Below are 26,491 nucleotides of genomic sequence, written 5' to 3'. Positions count from 1 at the left end.
GAAAATATGTCATGAAGAAGATAATTTTTTCCCCAATTCCCTATTGAAGTGTAAGGAGGTTAACACTTATGGGAACATGACTATAAAAACAGGGTAGGAGATCCAGTTTGACAACATGACTGGGCTTTCTTTATAACCTCCAAAGGACCAAGATTACTTTTCAAATGATAGCTGACCGTTCCAGTAATCTGGTGAGCATTTGCTGGCAAAGGAAATTACACACTTTTAAATTGCCTCCCTTTGCTTTTGGGGCAACTAGTTTTTGGTATTACGAGTTTCACATAAAACCTATTTTGACAGGCAAACTTTCTGAGCTTCAAGCATCCCTGGGTGAATACTGCAACAAAATCTCAGCTACTCCAGATTTCGTCCCAGCAGTAGGAGACTTGTGTTGTGCCCAGTTTACAGGTACTGGCGAGGGGGGAGGGAAAGTGCATAGATGTCTTGATGATGAAGATTTGGTGGTGTTGGCTTAAATCCAATACAGAGTTCAGCATGCCTTGCTTCTGTTGGATTTAGGCCATTATTTATGTAGCACCTTTACTAAGTGAGTGGTGCTTCACAGAATGCAACAGGACCAGTTCCTGCCTTAGGAGTTTACAGTCTACATGGGAAATGGGAAGGGAGATGGAGGGGAGGGCTCAATAGGGAAAGAACATGCAAGTATTTCAGTTACACAAACTTGGGGTAGAGGGTTGTGCAAAAGTTTTCATGGAAAAGATGGGAACATAAAAATGTACCTTATACCAAGTCAGGTGCTTGGTCGATCTGGTTCTGTATTGTCTTCATTGATTGACAGCAGCTCTCCAGGATTTCAGACAGGAGTCTTTTCCAGCTCTAGTTAGAAATGTCAGAGATTGAACCTGGGACCTTTTGCATGTGAAGTGTGTGCTCTACCACTGAGTTACAGCCCTCCCCTTAAGTTTTGAGGAAGCATTTGTAGGAAATAAAGAGTGCTGGTACAAACATAGGAGGCAGCAAGGAAGAAGGGCAAGAGTCATTTTAGGAAGTAAGATACCTTCAGCCAGCTGAGGGAGAGCTGAGAGAGCGATGGGTGGAGAATGTTATTTGGGAACTTTGAAGATGAGGAACTTGTGCTAACTCTATGAATGGATAAGAAGCAACTGTAGTGATCTGAGGAGTGTCATATATCAGAATAACAAGAGGTGGCTGCTTGCACTGGATAGAGGTAAGACAACAGAAGATCAGAAAAGAAGGTGGAAGAAGTCAAGGCAAGAGATGACTCGGATATGAGCCAGAGTTCTTGCCAAAGGGGCATAGAGGAAGGGCTGTAACTTTGATGTTGGAAAGTGACATTATTGCAGCAGACTGCAAAAAGTATGTGGTACAAAGAGAGACAGGTCAAATACAAAGCCATGGCTTCATGCCTATTCAACATAAGGAGAAAGGCTTTTGAGGAAATATGAGGGGGTTGGTTTTAGATATACTGAGTTTCAGGTAAAAAAGGCAGTTGAAGATCTGAATTGGGTAGAGAGAAAATTCTGGTGTAGATGGCAGAACTGGGTGTCATTAGTGCTGAAAGTTACGGGATTTAATGAAGTTGCCAAGGAACAACATAAAACAGTGCTCTTCAACCTTGGGTCCCCAGATGTTGTTTGACTACAACGTTGAAGAACACTGGTGCCCTTCAGATATTTTGGACTAAAACTCCATTGAACCCTGAATGATGGTCATGCTGGCTGAAACATATGGAGGGTGCCAGGCTGGGGAATGATAATGTAGAAAGAAGGAAGCTATGAGCCAATAACAGTTATCTCCCAGGCATTTTAGCATGTGTTTTAAATTGTTTTTACAGGCGGGCCCCGCTTATACAGCGGGTTCCGTTCCGGACCCCCGCCGTAAAGCGGAACCCCATTGACGATAATGGGGCACGTCGTGCCAAAATGACATCAAAATGGCGCGCAACGGAAAAAAACGCGCCGTAAAAGCGGAACAAGCGCCTTAATGCGGGGACTTTCCCTAATTGAAAGCCACCGCATTAGCAAAGTGCTGTAAAGCGGGGCCCTACTGTATATTGTTTTAAATTTTAAAATTGTGCTTTAAATTGTTTTTAACATATATGTGTTTAAAATTGTATATTTGTTTTAATGTTTTTGATTGCTGTAAACCGCCCAGAGAGCTTTGGCTATGGGGCAGTATACAAGTGCAATCAATCAATCAATCAATATATATTACACTTGTATACCGCCCCATAGCCGAAGCTCTCTGGGCGGTTTACAGCAATCAAAAACATTAAAACAAATACACAATTTAAAACACATATATGTTAAAAACAATTTAAAACATATATATATATATATCTGGGGGGGGAACAGAAAGGGGCAACAGGCTAAGAGCTTCCCTTTAAGGAACCATTGAAAAACACTTTGGTAGGAAGAGAAACATCTGAAATCAGAATCATGGGGACCTAGGTCAGAATGAGTTGAACAGAAGTGAATAGTCAACAGTGCAAAGGCAGCAGAGAAGGTCGGAAAGAATGAGGATTGAATAGATAATTCATGGGTATCTTATCAATGTAGTTGTGTGCCTATATAATAGTTCTTCCAAGGCAGAATTAACTTAAATAATTGTTGGGATACGCTGTGGAATTGTCGTGGAATATGAGATTTCAGCTCAGTTTCTCTTCTGTTGATTTACATGTGCATGCCAGGGACTTGCCAGCTTTTTTAGCTATATGCAGAAAATGGAGGTTCAGCTCTTCAATGGAATTTTTGTACTTGCTTTTTATTGGCCAATGGCTAGTGTCTGGCATTTTATATGGGAGCATTTTTCAGTTGATCTTTGGTTTACAATTAATCAAAACAATTACATGGCTGTTGGCACTGCTGAGCCAGCAGCTTTCTTCTGCCCTTTCTGCAGTACAGCTGGCCGGCCACACAGGGACAGTTAGGCACATCAATCAGAAGCAGCAGAATCCCTGTTGGCCCTGAATTACAGCATCCTTTCTGACTGGAGAAGTCAATGCAGATCTGTGCCCATGATGTTTTTTAGGTAGCAATTGTGCTGCTGTGTGCGGAAGAACTAGCTTGGCTAGTATTGAGTAAGGTTTGTACTGCAGCAATGAAAGCCACTGCTTGTGCAGGTGCAGCAAAAATCAGTCTAACATGGGGCTGTTAGTCAATATGATTTTTACATGACAAATGCATTTTTGTCTTCCAGAAGACAGCCAATGGTATCGTGCATCAGTTTTGTCCTACGTCTCAGAGAAAACTGCTCTAGTGGGCTATGTAGACTATGGAAACTTTGAAGTCCTTCAATTAACTAAACTTAGACCAATCATTCCAAAATTAATGGAGTTACCAGTACAGGCTATAAAGTGCACCCTAGCAGGTATCAACCAAAATGAGTAAATACACATTGAAAATAGCAGATGCAACTATTATTTTGCTGCTTTAGTGAGGAAAGTCAAGAGGAAGCACGAGTAGACAAAATGCAAGGTTGAGCTGTGCCATAGAATTTGTAACAAGTACAGCTTCGGGATTTGGATACAGACCCATCAGAAACATGCATCAATGTGATGCAAGCTATACAAAGCAGCTGTGAGGTTCCTTCTGAGGTGGGAGATTTTGGAGTGTATGATAGCAAATAACTTTTTATATGTATACTGATTACTATGTTAATTCCTTTCATTTAAAGTTTGCCATTGAAATCTTGTAGTCCCTGAGGCTCTAGTACTAAATGCTTAGAACTGAGCAGAATAGCCTGGCACTCCTGCAAACGTAGTAAGAGGCACAGTAGCAGAAAGGGCCAGCAGTGCTTCAATATTAGTGTAGCTGCTTCTGACATTAAAGGAACATCTTGTGTGTCATTTTGTATTTGGGAATGTGAAATCTATAATAGAGTGGTGGATATGCAAATACCTTAAAAGGTAATTGGGACCTGATCTAAAATGTTAGAAATATACTATGTTGCTGTTTATAAGGATAGTGCTTGGTATATGTAATCCAGCTGTAAAAAAACACAAAAGATCTAACTTGTAAAAGGGTGACAATTAAAAAAAAACCCTCTTATTCCCAGGTGTGAAGCCAATATCTGGAATCTGGTCCACAGAGTCAACTTCTGTCATGAAGAAGCTGGTGCAAAATAAAGTGGTCAATATAAGAGTAAGAGATAAGAAGGAAAAAACTTTTGTGGTAGAACTTATAGATGAATCCATGACTCCAACAATAAATGTGGCTAAATGCCTTTTAGAGTTGGGGTTTGCAATGGAAGAAACCACAATTATCTCAACAGTGGTTGAAACAAGTACTGGAACATTGCAAGAAATTAGTGGTAAGTGTGTGAAAAGTTGCTACTGTAGCTAGCTTGAGAATCTGTCCTATACTAGTTCTTTAGTTTGATTATTACAATTCAGTAGGGCCCCACTCATACGGCAGGTTAGGTTCCAGACCCTTGCCAAAAAGTGAAAACCGCCAAAAGCGGATCAGCTGTAGCATGGGGGTCTGGAACCTAACCCGCTGATCGCGCTGAGGAGGAGAAGATCAGCTGTAGCGCGGCGGTCTGGAACCTAACCCACTGATCGTGCTGGAGGAGAAGATCAGCTGTAATGCACTACAGCTGATCTTCCCCTCCTCCGGTGCGATCAGCTGGAGCACGGGAGTCTGATCATGTCAGAAGAGAAGATCAGCTGCAGATCTTCCCCTCCTGCAGTGAGATCAGCTGCAGCACGGGAGTCTGATCATGCTGGAAGAGAAGATCAGCTGGAGCATGCTGCAGCTGATCTTCCCCTCTTCCGGCACGGGGAGCTCCAGCCTCCACTCCAGCTGATCACCCTGCTGGCACCGTATTAGCGGAATGCCGAGAAGCAGGCCCCTACTATAGTAAACAACACTCTGGGGTTTAGGAGCAGCCTTAAGTCCTTCTTTTTCCTTCAGTGTGTGCAGAATTTTATATTTTTCCCTTCATTGCACCTAAATTATAATATTCACACAACTTCTATCCTAATCTCCCTGTGAAACTTAGTTCAGACACTGCAAGTGCTAAAAAAGAAAAAATGAGAAATACATTAGCTGTAATTACTGATGGAAATCGTTTTATAGCACCTGCAGAATGGGCATTGGGGAAATAAGGTTATTTATATTTTGTATTTATGCATAGGTCAACAACTGGACAAACTTGATTGGTCCTGGGTCACGTTAACAGCTGAACAGGTGGTAAATGTGGTGGTGTGTGTGCTGTACAACCCCAGCGAGTTCTATTGCCAGTTGTTAAACAGTGACGGTACATCTTCCTTTCCCCCCCTCTGAGTGCCCTGTTCTTATGTGTTGGCTTTATATTTCAAAGTTCTATAGCTCCCTTTCAACCACACACTCCTGCACTCAGGCTTGTCACTTTCATATCTATCCAGTTTGCTTAACTAAGCATGATTTGGGGAGCTGGCAGACGTCTCATTGCTTGTTTCACTCACACATGCAAACAAGTTCACCTAGGCCAGAATTCTTCTGGTCCTTGAGGAGCATTCTCTTCCATTTTGTATAGAGGTAGAGAAGATTGAGAGGATGTTCTATCATACTGTTGTACATATATCTTGTTTGGTTTTCTTCACCATAAAATTGTGAATACAATAAAGTAGGGGAATTCAGACAGAATTGATAATGACGCTGGCTACATGCTAGCTTATTTAATAGCTGTATATTTAAGTTGTTTTCAAAGTCAATACCATAATTGTTATACTACTTCAAACTTCATGTCATATGGTTTATATGTAGTACTATCGCAATAGTAGAATTGCTTGATAGAACTCTTCCATATTTGTTTAACTATGAAGTTTTAGCTGACTTAAGTCATAAATTGGAAGCACTACTAGACTGTTGTAATTAAACTTTTGATAATGCTTAATTGTACAATTTCAATCTTAATTTTGCAGGCTTGAATGCTTTAAAAGAACTCAATATGTCTTTAGCAGAGTACTGCCAGAAAACAGTCACTAACGTTTCCAAAGTAAAAAAGGGAGACCTGTGCTGTGCTTATTTCTCTGGTAAGTTCCTGCTCATTCTGTTGTGCGTTACATTGATGTTTTACAGGAATTGCATTTATCTGTTTGCTGTGGGAAGTATCCAACGGGATACTTGCTTAGAAAGCAGGGAATTGTGTGACTTAGCTCTTCATAGTACACCCTCCCCGAAGAAGCTCTTCCTGTTCTTCCTTGTCATCACTCAGGAGTCAGAAGTATTGAAACTTCTAGAAAGACCTTAACCAAATGGTGCAAACAGAAGCTAACCTCTTTAGAGTTCTTGAGGCCTCCTCTCCTGCTTTTCCTCAAGGAAAATTCCTTACCTCCTTTTTCCTTTTATTTTCAGACTGTTGTAATTTATGTATTTGTTTTAAAAAGTATACTGTTTTTCTTTTGCCACTTCTCTTTTCCATTGCCTACATTCCTCATGACTCCAACAAAAAAGTATTTGCTGAGCAAACCTGCAGAGAAGAAAGTACATCAGAGGTTGCCACCTGCATAAACAGCCAAGAGGGAACTCAAAGCTCACCCACATGGGAGTTTGATGTTGAAGCTGCATGTGCCTTAATTTTTTGGTGTCATTCACACGACATCCTCATCCAACTAACTAGCCATACTTTTGGCACATTAAACTCGGATTTTCCTGATATAGGGCACATCTAGTAAGGGAAGTAAATCCAATATAAAACCGCATGTTACCTGTACTTGGACGCACTGAATCACATTATATGGCTGAATTGTGGTAGCATTTGTGTGGTGCCATCTAGCTCCACACTAGCCCATACTTCCATAAGAGTAGCTGCAGATGCCTCCTTAGCAGAGGCAGTGGGAGGCAGCAGAGAAGACATCAGTGCTGTGCAGGTGACATCCACCCCTCGATTTCCCTATCTCCCTCTCAGTATGCAGCAGCTTTGTCCTGATGAGGCACACCTTATTGGGCTGTTGCACATGTTCTGTTTTTAAGGGAAACTTAAAAGTGCTCTGTTTCTCGATTAACTGAGTCTTCTGCCTAGCACGGGTGGGGGAAGAGGAGAGGAAACAGCAACTGCTAGGTCAGAGTAAAGTGAGGGTAGATAGCTCTGTTCTAAAGTGATGCTTAATAGTTCCATGGAGTGGATTTAATAATGTTCATTACTTATAAACACCCTGAGGAACCTCAACTAGGCACTTGTAGTTAATGGTTTTTTTAAAAAACAACTGCATCTGACCTCACATTTTTACTTCTTTCTCCTCTGATATACTTCTCAAATACTCTGTAGTTCAGAAATCAAATTAAATTGACTGTTTTTGAAATGACTTTGAGGGATGTTTACTATCTGCAATTCCTTGGACTTTATTTTTAAAGGTGCACAGACAGAGGTACACAAATGCCAACACATTCTCACGAGGGACCTCAGGTTTCTGGAACTAATTGAGGAGAGGGGAAAACAAACATTCCATCAAGCATCATCCAGTAGTGAGGCATAAAATTGAAAGTACTTAATGTGTGGGCACAGCCTAGATTCTGCTCCTTCACTAGAAGTGGAGGCTTTCTTAACATGAGCAGAAGCCAACCTTTTAAACCATCACGACAGTCACACCATCAAGCAGATTTTTTCACATGCCAGATCATCAGCTGTTGAGTAAATGGAATCACAATCAATTCATTTGCACAGCTATTCAGACACATTTCAATCCCCCATCACAATTTCACTTCCCCATTAAATCTCAAGACCCGAAGATTATTGTACAAGTTCTGATCCAAGGGGGCAGAAGCCACAGGCGCACTGGCATTAACCTGACCCTGCTGTACTTGTACACACACACGCCTAAACACACAACACCTCTGTTGGCAAATGTGGATGAAATAAGCATACAACCCTGTACTGGCCAAGGAAACCATGGTTTTCCGAACAAGTCCACCTGTCAATGACCCAGACTAGTTCCTTTGAACAGAAAAGACTTGCCAACTCAAAGAAAAATCTAGTCTGCTGTTCGCATCTATGAAGTTAGGAGGGCTTTCACCAAAAGGTGCAAATGTAACTACAGGAAGGAAACCTTCAAGAGCTTCTAGCCTTCCTGCAGTCAAGCCTGTACTTAGATCTTAAGTCAAACACCTTAAAAAGACAGGTGCCCTTTCACAGTGCTATCCAATTGGGATTCCACCTATTCATCTTTCACACTCTTATGAGATTTCTCTGAAGACCATCATTAGTCTACTGACAGTACAAAAATTCCCCTTCTGGAATCTTCACTTTGTTCTACAAGCTTTAGCTAAAGCCTCTCCTCTTAAAAGCAGTGAGACTTGTTCAAGATAGTCTGCTTTATAGTGATAACCTTGGCCAGAAAAGTATGTGAGATCAATGCCTTATACATAAAGGACTATAAAGCATATGCCAGTAGGACAAGGTGGTCATCAGGCCACAACCTTTATAAGTTTTTGTCTTGTGCTCACTGGTTGCAAATGCTCATTCTACCATCTTCTGTCCCAAACCTTTTCACTCTACTGGGCATACTAGATATACACAGCAACTGAAATTCCATGCATCGCATGGCCTCTTTCAGACAGTTGAGTCCTTTCACCCCAGCTCTGTGGGAAGAAATGCATCCAATGCCATAGTAGCATGATGGCTCAAGAGCTACATCGCTTTAGCTTATGAAACAGTAGAATCCATACCACGCTAATATTGCAGTCTTCTCTACCAAAGCAGCAACCAGTTCAGCAATTCTATCAACAAATGAACCAATTGTAGAAATTGGTGGAACCACCACTTGGTTCTTGGCTAGCGTGCTTGTTTCTTTTGAGGTGGTATTAGGGAGAAGAATGCTAATCGTGTTCCTCCTCCATAGTGCAACCATTTAGTTCACCAGGATCTTGCATAGCTTTGACTTATCCAATTTGGATACCTCCCACATTAAACAGAGAACAGAATACTGGTATTTGGTGCTCAGAAGTACAAAGATCTGCACATCTGCTAAATATTCAATGGTTGTTCTCATTTTATATCTTCAAGTGGATCATCAGTTTCATCCAACAGCACACCACAAGAGGGTTTCAGTTCAGTGCCTAGGTCATAGCTGTTTTTTTATTTTTTTTCCTTTTAACTATATTTTTGTTTTTCTGTCTTCAGCTTGGCCATAGTACAGAACTGGGGAAGGGTTTCCTAGGAGAGAGTATAGTACAAACAGCTAATGCACACAATACGTTCTGAGCAAGTAGGAGGTTAAACCCTTCCTCTGTTGCCACAGATATTTCAAGTTTAAAAAGCAAAAATGATCTGTGTTAGAAAAATTCTCAATGGTAAATTTTGAATACCAGTGTAAAACTGAATGTGTCTAATTCTGATTAGTCGAATCAAGCAGCAGTAAAATAGTCAAGCAAAAATTGCTTAATCTGTATATTCTGCACATTTATGCTCAAAGCAGTTTGCAAGAAATTCAGTAAAAATACAATATTACAATAACAGTAATACACAATGTTGTAAAATTCTTAAGCCGAGAGTTTAAACATTTGTTTAAAACATATCAAAATTGAACTAAGCACAATACTTACCAATAGGTCAATTAATATCCCAGAGTAGTACCTAGACAACCCCCTCCCTGCAGCTAGATTCAAAAGGTTAGAAACCCCCTCACAGTTCGCCTAGCAGCTACTCCCTTAAGAAAATTCCTAGGGCTGGAGTGTGGGGCATGGTAGATCGAAGCAGCCATCTTTTGATGGTAGTCTCTCTCCACACCAAGTTCTTTTCAAGGCTGAAAGTGTGTCACGGTATGGATATTATTTTTTATTATTCTTGAATAGGATGTTACTCTGTTAATGCAAGAAAAGTACTAACTTTAATGACTGACTAAAAATGGAATCACTGTGAAATAGAAGGATAGCATGAATCTGCTTTTATCTGTGTACGTGTAAGTAAGACATGAAGCAAAAATCAAACTATTTTTTATGAGAGCAAGTTATTTGTATGCTTATTAATTAGTACAGGATCTTTGTGTTCATCTTATTTTAATTTAGGTGATGGTAGATGGTATCGTGCCTTGGTGAAAGAGACCAGTTCATTTGAATCATTTAAAGTTCTGTTTGTGGATTATGGAAATTGTGAAGAGGTTACTCTGGACAAAGTCAGACAGATTTCATCTGCATTTATGAAACTCCCATTTCAAGCAATCAGATGTTGGCTGTCAGGTACAGTTCCCTTACTTGAATAGAAATATTGAACCTTACCAGTTCTATATGGGGTCTGAGAGGTTTTTATACTTTTATCAGTATTGTATTTTATATTCTGGTTTGCTGTGTTCTATACATATTAGTCTATGACTGAAACAAATCTCACTGATCTTTTGAACTGTAAATGAGACAAGAAGTTAACACTGTGTTAAAACCATATTTCTGTTTAACTAACAATTAACAAACCACTGCCCCCATATCCGTGCCTGCTTTGAATCTGTTTTCCTCTCTCATTAATCTTCACTATTTTCCATAAGAGGTAGGCCATCAAAGCGCATAGTGACTCCACCTATCGTCCAAAGGCAAGAATGTTTCTGAAGTCAAGACTAGGGGCGTCAGGCCCCTCCCACTCTCCAGTTCATTCTTGCCTTCATACCGAACAAGTTTGAGATTATTGCTTAGCTTAGATAAGTCTTTCGTGTTTTTGTGACAGGGTGGGAGATTTCTGTGTACTTCTGTACGTTTTTGTCCTTCCCTGTCTTGTCTTCATCCTTTATTTGGTTGTTCACACTTGTTTAAAATTCGATTGTTTCCCCTGGGGATTTTCTTGCAGGGTTTTTATTTTCCCCTTGATTCTTCCCCAGTGAGCGCCTGACGGCACTTCAGAGAGACCGTGGCTGCGGTCCTCTCTTCTAGAGGCGGCGGACACTAATTTTTACAGGAGCTTGCTGCTGCAGCTCCTTGCCTTTCTGAACGGCCATTTCGGGAGACCGCGGCTGCGGTTTTCCCCTCCTCAGCAGGCGGCCGCTCACTTAATCCGGCAGCCTGCCGTTACAGCTCTCGCACTGCCGTCCTCCTCCTCTTTAACCCTTTTGCGCCAGTTTCAAAGCCTGCGCCTGCAGTTTTCCCTATTCAGTGTCCACTGTACTTGAACTATCCCGCCTCCCTCCAGCTCGGTCTGCGGCATTTTAAAGCTCGCCGCGACTGCCTTCAGAGCCTGCAGCTGCGGCTCCGTCTTTCTCCTTGCCAGCTGAGACTGTCCCGCGGCAATACAGAGCTAGCCCGCTCTCTAGCTGCGATCGTGCTTATCAGCCCCGCGCCATTAGATCGTCTCCTTTGAAGGTGTTTTTTGAGCTCTTCGGTGCTTCCCTAACCGCCATTGCTTCTTCACCAGTTTCTAGCCTTTTTTTGATTGGCCCTTTTCCCCGCTTCTTTTCGCGGGTGCCATTTTGATTGTCCGTTTTTCCCCGCTCTTTCTGCTAGCCCACTAGTATTGCAAGGGGGGGCCCCCTTACACGGGCTGTGGATACCAGAGTCCAGAACTCCTGTCAGCTTCCCCTGTGTGATCTGCCCCTGTTTGTGTGTTACAGATAGGCTTCTATCACTTTATATAGGTTCCTTCATTAACTCTGCTTCTGCTGCTGGCCCTGCAACTATTTGATTACTGTTTCTATCTGAACCAGTACAAAGACTGTTACTGCTACAACTCCTGTGCATCTGTGCCTATTTCATCAAACTATTAATACTGCACTATGGTGCACCAGACTAACTGATACCTAGCGCGCAAGGCACTGATACCATATAATCCCTGTCTGGACTGTACATTCTGCCCCATCCGTGGCTGTGTACAAAGGCTGTTGATACCATACAAGCTGTTTGGACTGTACATTCTCCCCATCCGTGGACGAGTACTACAGCTGTTGATACTGGGTCAAGCTGTGCAAATATTACTTCTGCTCTATATTGTACCACACCTGTTGATACTGTGCCACGCTATCTGGACGTGCATTCTGCCCCATCTGTGGCCGTGTACTAAGTCTGTTCATAGTGTACATTCTGCCCCATCGTGGCAGTGTACTTAGCCATCAGCCAGTGCATTCTGCCCCAGTCATGTGCCGTGTACTGCTACCCTTAAAATATATGATGGCAGAACAGCCAGAGACAACCCAGGCAACCAAGCCGAAACAACAGCCAGAGGCAAACCAGACGACCAAGCCTAATCCACCTAAGGCGGTCAAACATAAGCATCCTAAAGCGGCTGCCAAAACCAAACATCTTTCCAGCCACAGCACAACCAATCGGCCCCGCTATGTCTCTGTTCTAGTTCCAGAGGGGTCAATCCATGCACACTTAACTACCCTCTTTCATTCTCCTGCTGCGTCCTCTGATGAGGAGGACTCCCCTGGTTTTGCTGAGCAGCCAACGGTCACCCAACCCGGGGCTTACTCTTCTTCACTACCTGTGGGGCCGTCCGCACTTCCGCCTATCCAAGAGCAACTGGCTACATCTCCGGGACTGCAGCTGTCCAGGAGTTCATTACTCAACTTCAGGGCATGCTGTCGTTTTTCGCTCAGAGACAGTCACCATCGCAAGTTCCCGCTAGACCTCCACACAGTGGGGACCAATTTGCTCACAGTGAGACGAACCCTTCATGTTCCCCAAATCCGTTTGACGTTGCCAGGGGCAGGTTTGTTGATGACGTCTCTTGTGCGGAGGAATCCGCGTTCGCGCTGCAAGACGAAGGAGACGACTGGAGTGACCATCCGGAACATGAGCAGGATACATCCTATCGTCTCTTCGATGCCTCAGACTACCCGCCTCTTGCGCGCAGAGTGTTGAACACCCTAGGCCTTCAATCCACTCCCACTGCAGCTTCTACTCCCTCTTTAAAAGGGGCCAGGGTCTTGAAATCCCCCGCTCCAACAGAACACTATCTTCCTGTGCCAGACCCCATCGCTAAACTGGCCAAGGATGAATGGTCTCACCCTTTACAAGCACGCCGATTTAATAACATTGCGGACAGATTTTATCCTTTGGCCCCGGACTTTTCTACCAGACTGGCTGTCCCTGGCATAGACGAGCCAATTTCCAGCTTAGTTTCCAGATCTCTTTTGCCAAGAGAAGGAGAATCTCATTTAAAGGATGCCACTGAACGCAGACTGGACTTTGCTTTATGCAAGACCCATGAGGCCATCGCCTTTTCTATGCGTGCATTTACATCAGCCTCTATTTTCGCCAGGGCACGATGATGTGGTTGGACGACCTCATCGACGATCCCAATCCAGATCCTGTCTCTCTGCGAAGATCGCTACTAAAATTGCACAAAACAGCTGCTTTCGTAGCCGACGCCACTTTGGACGCAAATCAGCTAGGAGCACGAGCCATGGCGGCTCAGGTTGTTGCCCGACGGACCCTCTGGCTCCGTCACTGGCAGGCTGACTCTACTGCCAGAGTTAATCTATCTCGTTCACCTTATGCCGGGTCATTACTTTTCGGCGAGGAGGCACTAAAGGCGGTGCTTGTTGACCCTGAGGACACTCAAAAACCTGTCTTGGCCACCGTCAGAAACATTGAGCGCAGACCTTTTAGACGCTTCGCTTCGTACCGCACGTCTCAGCCCTTTCGAGGAACGGGGGACGAGGCCGTGAGTTCCCAACATATGATTTCCGCTCCTCCAGAGGAGGCTGGAACCGACGTTTCCCGGGTAGAGGTCAGTACCAGGGCCGCAGAGGCTCCTCAACGTCCTCATACAGGGGAGGGTCTCGCCAGCGCAGACAGTATTAATATAATACCAGTTGGGGGCAGACTTCTTCTATTTGGCAAACATTGGCTACGTCTGACTCAGATCTCCTGGATCAGAGATCTTTTTTGTTATGGATATGCAGTTGAGTTTTGGGCAATACCTCCAGACAAGTTTCATCCCTCCCCTTGTCCCAGGGCACCAGCCAGGCATTGCATCATGCAGACTGCGATACGTCACCTCTTGGACATAGCGGCGATAGAGCCAGTCCCTACTGCAGAGAGGTCGGAAGGGGTGTACTCCCTCCTATTTGCTGTGCCCAAACGAGATCTCTCATGGAGGGCGGTATTGGACCTCAAGTTCATTAACCGTTTCGTAAAGTATCGCAGGTTCAAAATGGAATCCCTCCACTCCATTACAGACAGCCTGCACGAAGGAGACTTCCTGGTTTCTATTGATCTAAAGGAAGCGTACCTCCATGTGCCTATTTGCATAGCCCACAGAAAATTTCTTGGTTTAGCCTTTGGCTCCCAGCACTTCCAATATCGCGTCATGCCGTTCGGACTCTCGTCTGCTCCGAGAGTGTTTACCAAGGTGCTACTCATACTAGTGGCTTACCTTAGGCTTCAAGGGGTCCACATCTACCCCTATCTGGATGATCTTCTAATACGGGCGAATTCTAGGGATCGGGCTCATCGTCACCTAACACTCACGCTACATGTCTTACAGGCCCACGGTTGGCTAGTCAACTTCGACAAAAGCCATCTACAACCAACCCAACGTCTGCAACACCTAGGAGCAATGTTGGACACCCTGCAAGCGACTGTGTTCCTGTCCCCAGATTGCATAACTGCTATCACAGACATAGCAAGATCTCTGATGCACAAAACATCCGCAGACGTCATGCTTCTAGCCAGGGCGCTAGGAATGTTGGTGTCCACCATTCATATTATTCCATGGGCTCGAGCTCATACTCACCAGCTACAGTGGGCCTTGCTGCCATTCCAACATGACATTGCCAGCTCAAGCCATCGACCAATTCCATTGAGCCACACACTGCGTTTGTCATTCCGCTGGTGGATGAGGGTAAAACATCTCACCCAGGGCACTCCGTTCAGAGAACCCCACAGGACTGTCATCACCACAGATGCCAGTCTCCTCGGTTGGGGGGCCCACTGCAACTCAGTATGTTCAAGGGGTTTGGACCGCAGCAGAACAGACTCAGAGCATCAATTGGCTGGAACTAAAGGCTGTCCACTTTGCTCTGCTCCATTTTCAATCTCTGTTCCCCTTGGACCATGTCCTCATTCGAACCGACAACACGTGTGCGAAATCACATTTAAACAGACAAGGAGGAACGAGGTCGCGTTCCTTGCAGGATCTAGCTTACCTCATCTTCGACTGGGCAGAACAAAATCTACAGTCCTTGAAAGCAGAGCATCTCAGAGGTATTTGGAATGTGACAGCGGACTGGCTCAGCAGACAACAAGTCTTTCCAGGAGAATGGAAACTTCATCCAACCATTTTCCATCTTCTCCAGCGTCGATTCGGCCTCTTCTCAGTTGACCTGTTTGCTTCCAGTCACAATTGCCAGCTCCCCAGGTACTTCGCACGATACCTGGACACGACAGCGGAAGCGGTGGATGCTCTGTCAATACCGTGGCCGGATGGCCTGTTGTACGCCTTCCCTCCCATTCCACTGCTAGCCAGAACCTTGAGGAAGACGAGGCGCGAGAGGGCATGACTGGTTCTGATAGCACCATATTGGCCCCGTCGACCGTGGTTCTCAGACCTTCTTGCAATGTCAGTGACGGAACCTTGGACACTCCCAGTCAGGCCAGACCTCCTATCCCAGGGCCCAGTATGTCATCAGGACCCCAAGTGGCTCAACCTAACAGCGTGGCTTTTGAATGGCGACATTTGAGGTCGGCTGGACTGTCGGACGCTGTCATTGACATTATTCTAGCCTCGAGACGACCATCCACCACCCATATATATCAACATACTTGGGTGGCTTTTTTCCAGGTGGTGTCAGACTCAGCACCTCGATCCTTCACAGGCTACAGTACAACAAGTGCTGCAATATCTTCATAGGGGCCTCATGATGGGACTTAGACCCAACACATTGCGTCGACATGCGTCCACTCTGTCGTCCATTCTTTCAGTGTCCTCCACTGGTGCCCCTATTGCCTCACATCCGTTCATCAAACGATTCCTCAGAGGCACTGCTCTATGCTCACCAGCTGTAGTCCACCGTTTTCCCTCATGGAGTCTGTCAAAGGTTCTGCAGGCCTTACAACGCCCTCCCTTTGAGCCCCTCAGGACTGTGCCTTTACGTCTGCTGTCCTTCAAGGTCCTGTTCCTGATTGCGATCACTTCTGCGAGATGAGTGTCGGAACTGGGTGCATTGTCTTCTGCTTGCCATCTCTGTGTATTTCACAAGGATTCTGTTGTGCTGAAAACTGATCCTTCTTTCCGCCCCGAGGTCAATTCAGTTTTCCATTGCAACCAGGACATTGTTCTTCCTTCATTTTGTCCGAATCCTACCCATCATCTAGAGAAGGCTTGGCATTCGTTGGATGTTCAGAGGGCTCTCAAGACCTACCTCTCCAGGACCTAGGATATACGACAGACTGAGTCTTTGTTTGTATCCTTTAATCCACGCTCTATGGGGCATAAAGTTGCTAACTCTACCTTATCCCGCTGGTTGAGAGCATGTATTACCTTAGCTTATGAGTCCCTTAAGCTTCCTGTTCCACCTAGTATAACAGCTCATTCTACTAGGTCAGCTGCCACTACGGCTGCTTTTGCTGCTAATGCTCCTGTTGCTGATATTTGCAGAGCAGCCGTTTGGTCTACCCCACACTCGTTTATAAGGCATTATAGAATAGATCGTTATGCCTCTGCCAATGCCTCTTTTGGCAGACGAGTGTTGCAACAGGTTCTTAATGATGATTAGCATGTGGGTGGTCCCTCCCTGTTATGGGCTGCTTTGGTACATCCCGCTTTGATGGCCTACCTCCTATGGAAAATGGACCATTGGTCTCACCTGAAGGGTGATTTTCATAGGAGGTAGGCCATCATGACCCTCCCAGTTGGAGGAAACCTGGATGCTTTGATAGTCTTGGGGATTGTTTTTGATATCCCTGTTATGTTACACTATTTTATTACGTTTATTAGTGAAGTCAAGACTCCTATTACGGTTATGTTAGAATCGTATTATTATGAATGTTGCTATTATGTTATGCTCTTGCCGGTAGGCCCGTTGGCCTTTTTTCCTGCATTTTTAGATATCTCGCTGTGAATGAACTGGAGAGTGGGAGGGGCCTGACGCCCCTAGTCTTGACTTCAGAAACATTCTTGCCTTCGGACGATAGGTGGAATCACTACCCGCTTTGATGGCCTACCTCCTATGAAAATCACCCTTCAGGTGAGACTAATGGTCCATTTTAGGGCCCTTTAGGGCTTGAACTAAGCAGATGTACTTATGCTTTCACTCATCAGTGGCCTCAGAGGGTGTGTCTGGTACCCTTTCTTGCTGTGGGCTGAGATGTGTTCCTAAAGCATGTTAATCATAAGAACATAAGAAGAGCCTGCTGGATCAGGCCAGTGGCCCATCTAGTCCAGCATCCTGTTCTCACAGTGGCCAACCAGGTGCCTGGGGGAAGCCCGCAAGCAGGACCCGAGTGCAAGAACACTCTCCCCTCCTGAGGTTTCCGGCAACTGGTTTTCAGAAGCATGCTGCCTCTGACTAGGGTGGCAGAGCACAGCCATCATGGCTAGTAGCCATTGATAGCCCTGTCCTCCATGAATTTGTCTAATCTTCTTTTAAAGCCGTCCAAGCTGGTGGCCATTACTGCATCTTGTGGGAGCAAATTCCATAGTTTAACTATGCGCTGAGTAAAGAAGTACTTCCTTTTGTCTGTCCTGAATCTTCCAACATTCAGCTTCTTTGAATGTCCACGAGTTCTAGTATTATGAGAGAGGGAGAAGAACTTTTCTCTATCCACTTTCTCAATGCCATGCATAATTTTATACACTTCTATCATGTCTCCTCTGACCCGCCTTTTCTCTAAACTAAAAAGCCCCAAATGCTGCAACCTTTCCTCGTAAGGGAGTCGCTCCATCCCCTTGATCATTCTGGTTGCCCTCTTCTGAACCTTTTCCAACTCTAGAATATCCTTTTTGAGATGAGGCGACCAGAACTGTACACAGTATTCCAAATGCGGCCGCACCATAGATTTATACAATGGCATTATGATATCGGCTGTTTTATTTTCAATACCTTTCCTAATTATCACTAGCATGGAATTTGCCTTTTTCACAGCTGCCGCACACTGGGTCGACATTTTCATCGTGCTTCATCATTGTATTCAAGAGACAAATCTTTGAGTATGCACTTGTATGCAAGAGCTCTGTACAATTATGAGAGTGGACAACTTGAAATTTCTTTTAATGCAGGCAATCCAGATTTTTAGATAGCTGCTTTAGTTGCAATAACAGATCTCTAAAGTTTTCATGGTCCTCTGAAAAACTTAGTGTGGTTCTACTCATGTTTACTGAGATGCAAGTTCTCTAGCTACTGTGATGGATTGAAGCTTTTAGTGATCTTAAGAACATTGTCTGAAGAGTAACTAAAAACTGTTTAAATAATATTTTTCTCAGGTGTGAGGCCTATAAATAAGGAATGGACTACAGAAGCGACAGCAACACTACAGATGTGCACAGCTGGGAAGAAGCTTCAGGCTAGAGTAGTTTCTTTAACAACAAATGGTGCTGAAGTAGAGCTTATTGACAATTCCACCGGCAATCCAGTAATGATCAGTGAAATTTTAATTAATGAACAATTGGCTTTAAAAAAGGAAACATTGTCAAATCTCAGTATGCTGCCAGATGAATTGGCAACCAATTATTCCCAAGGTAATTTAATGTTACTGATTTTTTTAGTGGCATGAATACCTATAAAAATTGTTCTTTAAGTGTATGATATAACTGCTGCGGCATTGAGCATATTAGGTTGCAAAGGACAGAAATTACTGGGTCACTAGGCATGTTTTGGACTTTCATTGGTAAATGTTGCCACATTGATGGAAATATAAATGAAACTTGATAGCGGTTGGTAGAAAAACTGAAGGAACCAAAGCAATAGTACACATACATACTTCAAACAGAAAACAAACATCACAAAATCCATTATCGATGAAGTATTGTGCTTTTCATAACAGGCCATGATACAGATCTGGGCTCCTGCCGGGAGGAAGGGCGGGATATAAATCAAATAATAAATAAATAAATCTATTTCTGAAACCTGTGGCCCAGTAAACCACAGGTGGGCATCCAGTGGGCTGCATGCAGCCGTTGGCCATTTTCTATGAGGCCTCTCAAAGCCCATGGAGCCATTGCAATCCTCCCATCAGCAGTGGAGAAAAGGTAACTTTTACCACACTGCTAAGCAACCTTCTGCACACTGGAAGTGCGGGGTGGGAGCTTTAACTTCCTCCCCCAAAGCTTTTGATCCAGACAAGATCGCTGTCCTCACGCTGCATCAGAAACCTAAGGGGCAGGCTTTAACATTTGTTCCCCCAGCAATTTATACACTGCCCAGCTAGTGGCTGAGCAGTGAGGAATGAGTGTGTGTGTGTGTAGGGGGGAGTATTTATTGAAGGAGTGCGTGTCATGTCTTTCAATGTGTTTTTAAAACTTTTTTAAAACCAATGTTTTTGACCTTTTTTAAAAAAGTCTTGAAAGCTTTTTTAAAGAATGTTTTTAAATATGTTTTGTTTTAATGTATTTTAAAGTATGTTTTTATGATGCTTAAAGTGTTTTTAGTGCTTTTGTTTGCCGCCCTGGGCTCCCGCTGGGAGGAAGGACAGGATATAAATCAAATAATAAATAAATGTCTGTATATTTAAAAGCACTGCCCAGCATTTGCTGTGCCCGTGGAGACAGCAAGATTGCCCATTCGTGCAGTAAGCAGTAGTTAATGATTTACCATAAACATGGAGATTACTCCTCCATAGTGCAAGGGGGAGCAACAACCCACAATCCCTGGCTAGCATGCTCAGATGGGATCTAATTAATGACATAATTTTCATATGTGAGGTTTGCCACATAAAATGCTTTAGAAATCATTTTCACATGTCTGATATTACAGAATGCAAACAGTGGACAACAGCAGAATTACCAGTTGATGAAACTGTGTCTGTTCATGTATTAGATGTGATAAACCCTGGTTTATTCTATGTTGTACCAACAAAAATGAAAGGTAAGAGCTAAAGTAAACTATATGCTGACATATGTTTCTTTACACAGGCCCAGTTCAGACATAATAGGAAACCATGTTTTCCACTGTGTAAACCGTGGCAAACCTTGGGCATGCATCCTTATCCTTCCCTCTCCTTTTTAGCTCCTGTGAGAAAGAAACTGGAACCTTCTACATCTAATCTTAACTAATCACATCCAGATTTGGAGAGCTGTGATTTGTTTAAACTATCATTTCATGCTTTTTTAAAAATCATGTTTTCCCATTACATCTTGAACCCATTGTGTGTTTAACTTCTGTATCTGTACCAAAAAATGTGCAAAGACTTCAAAAATTGTGTTTTATTGACAATTGCAGTGTTTTTTATTTTTTGTGTACTGTTTAGAGGTTCTGTTTACAATCAAGCAGTATATATATTTTGTTAACATAAAATTACTTTTAAAAACTGCTGCAATTGAAAGTATTGTAATTTTGGGATTGGATTTACTGAAGAAATGAAGGAAGACAATCCTGATAAGCATACATTTTTGAATCAAACAAAGAGGAAATCCTTTAGGTTTGCAAATTTGATAATTTATTATGCATAATTTTATCCAAGAAACTAGTTTTGTTAAGTAGCATGTTTCCAAATGCTATAAATGTATTTTTGTCCTGAAAGGTTCTTGAGGGCAGGTGTGTGGTAAGTGATATTGCACTTTTTTTTTTCATTTTAGTAGATCCACAGAGGCTCCATAAATTAATGACTGGACTTGCAGGTTACTGCAATTCTTGGAGTGATCACAGTTTCAAACCAAAAGTTGGTGAACCATGTTGTGCTAGATTCACAGGTGAGAGAATGAAATGTATATATAGAAAACTGAAATATCACTTTATAAACGGGGGGGGGGGGATTAGGTTTATTTATTTATTTATTTTATTACATTTTTAGACCGCCCTATAGCAATAAGCTCCCAGGGCGGTGTACAGCATAATAAAACAGGTTAAAATACAAGTGGATGTAAATACAATACACAATAAAACATAATTAAAATTTTCCAATTTTAAATTCAAATTTAAAAATTTTTAAAATGCCTGTGCGAAGAGGTAGGTCTTTACCTGGCGCCGAAAAGATAACAAAGAAGGCGCCAGGCGTATCTCATCAGGGAGGGCGTTCCATAGTTCGGGGGCCACCACTGAGAAGGCCCTAGCTCTAGTTATCGTTCTCCGTGCCTCCCTATGCATTGGGACACGGAGAAGGGCCTTCGACGTCGAGCGCAGCGACCGGGTAGGTACATAGCGGGAGAGGCGTTCCGCCAGGTATTGCGGTCCGATGCCATTAAGGGCTTTATAGGTAAGAACCAACACTTTGAATCTGGCCCGGAAACATATTGGTAGCCAGTGCAGCTGGGCCAGGACAGGTGTTATATGATCAAATTTTTTTGTCCCAGTAAGAACTCTGGCCGCAGCATTCTGCACCAGCTGAAGTTTCCGAACCGTCTTCAGAGGTAACCCTACGTAGAGTGCATTGCAGTAGTCCAATCTAGAGGTTACCAGAGCATGGATAACTGTGGCAAGGTTCTCCCTATCCAGATAGGGTCATAGTTGGGCTACCAGCCGAAGCTGGTAGAACGCATTCCGTGTCACCGAGGCTACTTGAGCCTCCAGTGACAGGAGCGGATCTAATAAGACCCCCAAACTACGGACCTGCTCCTTTAGGGGGAGTGTAACCCCATCTAGGGCAGGTCGGACATCAACCATCTGGGCAGAGAGCCCCCCCACCAACAGCATCTCAGTCTTGTCAGGATTGAGTCTCAGTTTATTAGCTCTCATCTAGTCCATTATCGCGGCCAGGCAGTGGTTTAGTACATTAACAGCCTCACCTGAAGAAGATGAAAAGGAGAAGTAGAGCTGCGTATCATCAGCATATTGCTGGAAACGCACTCCAAATCTCCTAATGACCTCGCCCAGCTTTTGTAAAAGTGTCAAAAGTAATCCTGTAGAGTTTGTAGCCTGCAAAAAGGGAGGATGACTTGAGTAAAATCTGAGCCATTTCACACTATCCTGTTTAAAAGATGGTAGCTCCCAATTCTTGCATAATATGTCATCGCAGAAAAGAATAATATTCTTGGCAACTTACTGCATGACTAAAAACTCTTGGTGAAGTCCAGCTTATCGAATTGTAACCTTTACTACTACAGCCGCTGAATGACCACCTGAATTTATCACATATTAGAGGCTTTGCCCCTGCATGCTTTGTGCACCAACACTCCCAGGGACTCCCAAAAATACACACACAAGGACTCCCAACGCACACAGAGAGACTCCCAAACACATAGATACGCAGGGACTTTCAAAGAGGTTGCCCTCCCCCTCCTACAGGTCTCCAAGCTTCGTCTCCATCCCATCCCCAAACTGCTTGCCAAACTTCATCCTCTCCTTTAGACCTTCTTCTGCAAGGAGAAAGGTGGTTGGCTGAGCATCACAGGAACAGTGGAGAGTAGCTGGGGGAGCACTTCAGGAACCGTTCTCTCCCGCCACTTCCCTCCTCCTTGCCTTTTGCAGCTGAGGCTTTCAATGGGGGACCGGCAGCAACAGCAGGACAGCTCAGCTATGCTGGCCTGTCCTCGCTTCCTCTGTGGCGTACCCAGGCCACCTCACTCTCCCACCTTGCTTGCTTGCCTCATGCCCACTTCGCTTGCCCACCTGTACGCTATCCAGTGCCTTCATCCCCCTGCTCCCATGGAATGATGCTGCCATGCTGAGTGACAATGTGATGGCTTTCATTTTTATTGCATGTGTGTAGGTCTTCAGTAACTTGGAGTATCTGCTCTTTTCATGGGCCACAGAATAAGCTAATAGGACTGCATATGTGCTAGCTTTGTACTCTGGGTCCATTGGACCGGTTACTTCCTTGGGAGAAAGTAAACCCAGAGTTAGGTTGCTATACAAGTAAAAGCATCTTTAAATGTTCTGCCTATCTTTAACTGTGTAAAGATCTCTTCTCTCCCGATGGAGATGGAATGAATATCTACAAGGACTAGCTTTTCAGGAAGATGCTTACTAGTTTCACATTTAAAAGAAATTTCAACAAGCAGGATATGCAGTTGGATGCTTCGTGCATATAATGGTAAACCTCCAAACTAAGTCATGAATTAATTTTTTTTCACTTTTTTAGGTGATGACAATTGGTACCGTGCTGTTATTCTGGGAATTGGTGCATCAGAAGTCAAAGTGGCATATGCAGATTATGGCAATGTGGAAATGTTGCCGTTTTCTAGGCTTCTGCCTATACCTGTGCCCTACTTGGAACTCCCTTTTCAAATACTTAAGTGTTCCCTTGCAGGTAACAAACCAGCCAGCCTAATTTGTCAAAAAAAAAAAAAAAAACCCACCAAATGTCTAACATGAAGTTATATTTTCCATGAATATTTCTGTTTCTATATTGTTACCTATGTTACCAGACCCTTGAATTGTTAGTGCACTAATAAGCAATGCTAATGTTATTTCCCAATGTACTCTTGGAAATTCTTTGGGGAAGAAAAGTGGAATACAAATATGAAATTAAATTGTGAAATGTTCCATAGGGTGTTCCATGCACTCCTTTTCAGCATTTCTTCATAACCATGAGAATTAGGAACATGATGTGAAATTCAACTGTATGCAGAATGTATTCTCGTGGTGGCAGAGTTAATCTGAAAGAAGGAGTACAAATGTATTCATATCTGAGCAAGGCACTTTCCATTATTTTAATGGTACTAAATTTAGAAGAGTACTGTAAGCAGTCAGATTTATAAACACTGTAGCATTGCAAACAATCAATAAACTAGACTTTAATTTAATGCTTGTCTGTATTTAATTTTCAGTTGAAAAATATTTATTGTACTAGCCAAATGCCTTGACAAATATTGTCTGTATTCTAGGAATTAAGGAACTGGATGGAAAGTGGTGCATATCAGCAACAGAGAAGCTGAAAAGTCTCTTACTGAATGAGTGTATCATAGTTACTGTGAAAGGAGTTAGCAAGAGTATCCATGCAGTAACTGTTCAAAAAAACTGTGAAAACGGTATTCTGAATGTAGCTGACCAATTAGTAATCGAAAACTTGGCGAGATATAGCAACAGTGAGAATCGTAAGTACAGAGGCAATTGCTTGTGTATCTGCTAAAATAATGCATATACTTGCTCAAAGGATTCAAAATGGTATCTCTTAACACACACAACACAAATATTTAAGTCAGCATTTTAATTTTCTACATTGGAAATGCCTTGCTATATTCAGTGTTAATGATGCTCAGTGGTGTAAGAAACATATTTGTTTTTCTTTTAGAATGTGCAAAGAACACTAAGTGCTGTTGTACAGAGTTGAGAAAGCAAGTAAGTTTCAATTTGGAACTGAAGTTCTGTTTATTTCCCAATGCTGATTGCTTACAGAGCTAATTAAAGATTGTTTTTATGTGTAAAGATGCATCCACCTACAGACTGTATTGAGTGTGCTAAAAGTAGTCAGACGATCAGTTGTGTAACATACATGGAAAGATCACTAGTGTAAAACATGGATTTTTAAATGTTGCTGTCAAAAAAAAACCCTGAATGTTTACTAGCGAAGTTTGGGTGGCAAACAATATTGGCTTCAAAAACTCGGTGTATGTCATTAACTTTCAAACTGATTTTTAGTATATTCCACCTGATTTTGAGAGAGATGAGGCTGGATTTGAAGGTTTCCTTCCTCCAACAGAAGTGTTTTTGGATTCAAGATAAAGAAGTAACTAGGTTTGGGGATTACAAAATACTTGGGGTTGAGTGTTTGCATTAAAAAAAAATAGCATGATGATTGTGATTGAATAAACCCAAAAGAGAAGCTCAGATATTGTAGGTCCAGGATAATTTCAGAAACTTGTATTTCTTCAGTGAGGTACATCATTTGCATCAAAAGAAGTGGAGTATAACTCACAGTGGTATGTGACCTAGGACCTAGTGTTTATGTAGTAAGTCTTACCTGGTAAGGGTTGAGGAATAGGGGACTAACCGGAGTGTGCTTTTGCCTGCTTTTGGTGTATATAGAGTCTGCATTTTTGTTTTGCCCAGTTTTCTGTTGGGAGAGTTTTGCCGGGTTTTTTTATTTTGTTGGGTGGAGGTTGCTTGTGTTTGGTTTATGTTCTTGTTGGAGTGGTTTTTGCCAGCCTTATTCATTTGTTTCTGGGGAAGGGTATTATTACCTGCTCTTTTTTATTTTCCTAATTTAATTGGGGGAGGAGTAACCTATGGATTTTTGTTTTGGTGGGTTTTTCCACTGCTTATAATTGGTTTTACTTGATGTGAAAATGGTATTTTGTGGTGTCCACAACATTTTCCGTTTGCCAAATGTACCCCCTCTCCGTGCCAGAAAGGTTGGAGCCCCTCATATGATAAAATTGTTCCATTGTAACTGCTGTGTTTCTATCTTCTCATAGGTTACAAAGCTTGAACAGATTATTTGTTTTCTCTTAAAAGACCGCTTTGGGGAAGATAAACTTCCTGAAATGATAAAGCCCTTGGAAGGATAAAGCTGGGCTGCAATTAATGGCAATTATATGATTCTAGAGTACAGTTAAAATGTACCATGCCTTTTGAGAACGCTAACCTAAGCCTGCAGTCCAACATATTTAATTGGAAATAAGGTCTTTGGTAATAAGACCAATAAGATCAGAATGCAAAAAGTATGAGATATAACAGAAAACCATCTTCAGTGGAAGTTTTGTTGCTGACTTCAGTAGAATATTGACTGCACCAATATATTGAAGTTGTTATTGAAAGATACTACAAAAAATGCAACACATTTTTTTTTTTACAGAAGATGGAACTAGTGATAAAGCACATAGAATGCAACTGTACTTAATGCAGCTACTACAGCCTGTGATAAACGAAGGCTTGGTCCCTATCTGGCATTTGGAATGCATACTTCCCTTCAGAGGATGGTCAGGGAAGTGTTCAGTTCTTGCTCACCTTGTATCAGTGTAACCAATTACCTTTTTTCCAGTATTCATGTTACAAAGATTACCTTGCTCAGTGTTGATACTGAGTAGAAATTTAAAGGCATGATGCCTTCTGGATATAGGGAATTGTACTTCATTCTGTGAGAAATTACTCAAGCTAAAAAGGCAATTAATATAACGTCTTTTCATTTAAATAGCCCATGAAGACCGTAATTATTTGGTTTAAAATTCTGTATTTTAAGTTTTTAATATGTCTAGTCTAATTTTAAATTTGAAATGGCTTTTTCAAAAAGTATTTAGGACTTTACATAAAGAAAAATGGAAATGTATTTAGTTAATGTAGCTAATAAAAATAATTTTCTGAATTGTTTGCCTCTTTTGGAGAAGTGAGGTGATTCTCCTTGCATTTTTTTTCCAGACTGTAATCCTAAACTTACCCAGACTGCAATCCTAACCCCCTCTCCCCCTGATGTTGTGTTGGGGAGAATTATGATCCATGGGGTGGGATGGGGGTATGTGCTGAATCAGATCCTGCTCTGCTATACCTGGGCACCCCCTTCCCCATGGTTTTCCAGCTGCCAGTAGGTAGCACAAAATCTTTTTTCAGAGTGGAGGTAGGGTGCTGGAGGCTTTGAAT

The 26,491-nt window shown here is 42.8% G+C and overlaps 1 protein-coding gene across 5 annotated transcripts in view; it reads left to right on the top strand.

The window, feature by feature from the left end:
* TDRD1 (tudor domain containing 1) overlaps positions 1 to 26,184 on the top strand; it is a 49,621-nt gene extending 23,437 nt beyond the window's left edge. For 4 of the 5 annotated variants that reach the window (XM_061635927.1, XM_061635930.1, XM_061635928.1 and 1 more), the window contains exons 13-25: positions 301 to 408; positions 3,181 to 3,351; positions 4,039 to 4,293; positions 5,119 to 5,241; positions 5,888 to 5,998; positions 9,969 to 10,139; positions 18,307 to 18,561; positions 19,796 to 19,906; positions 20,617 to 20,730; positions 23,058 to 23,225; positions 23,803 to 24,012; positions 24,210 to 24,256; positions 25,333 to 26,183. In XM_061635927.1, the coding sequence (XP_061491911.1) occupies positions 301 to 408; positions 3,181 to 3,351; positions 4,039 to 4,293; positions 5,119 to 5,241; positions 5,888 to 5,998; positions 9,969 to 10,139; positions 18,307 to 18,561; positions 19,796 to 19,906; positions 20,617 to 20,730; positions 23,058 to 23,225; positions 23,803 to 24,012; positions 24,210 to 24,256; positions 25,333 to 25,425 (1,937 nt within the window). In that variant the 3' untranslated portion in view covers positions 25,426 to 26,183. Of the gene's footprint in view, positions 1 to 300; positions 409 to 3,180; positions 3,352 to 4,038; positions 4,294 to 5,118; positions 5,242 to 5,887; positions 5,999 to 9,968; positions 10,140 to 18,306; positions 18,562 to 19,795; positions 19,907 to 20,616; positions 20,731 to 23,057; positions 23,226 to 23,802; positions 24,013 to 24,209; positions 24,257 to 25,332 lie in introns of all 5 variants that reach the window. The other variant, XM_061635932.1, reaches the window with a different exon arrangement.
* The last annotated feature ends 307 nt before the right edge of the window (positions 26,185 to 26,491 follow it).

The sequence above is a fragment of the Rhineura floridana genome, chromosome 7 (genome assembly GCF_030035675.1).
Source record: "Rhineura floridana isolate rRhiFlo1 chromosome 7, rRhiFlo1.hap2, whole genome shotgun sequence".
NCBI lineage: Eukaryota > Metazoa > Chordata > Lepidosauria > Squamata > Rhineuridae > Rhineura > Rhineura floridana.
This window is presented reverse-complemented; position numbering and strand designations above follow the sequence as displayed.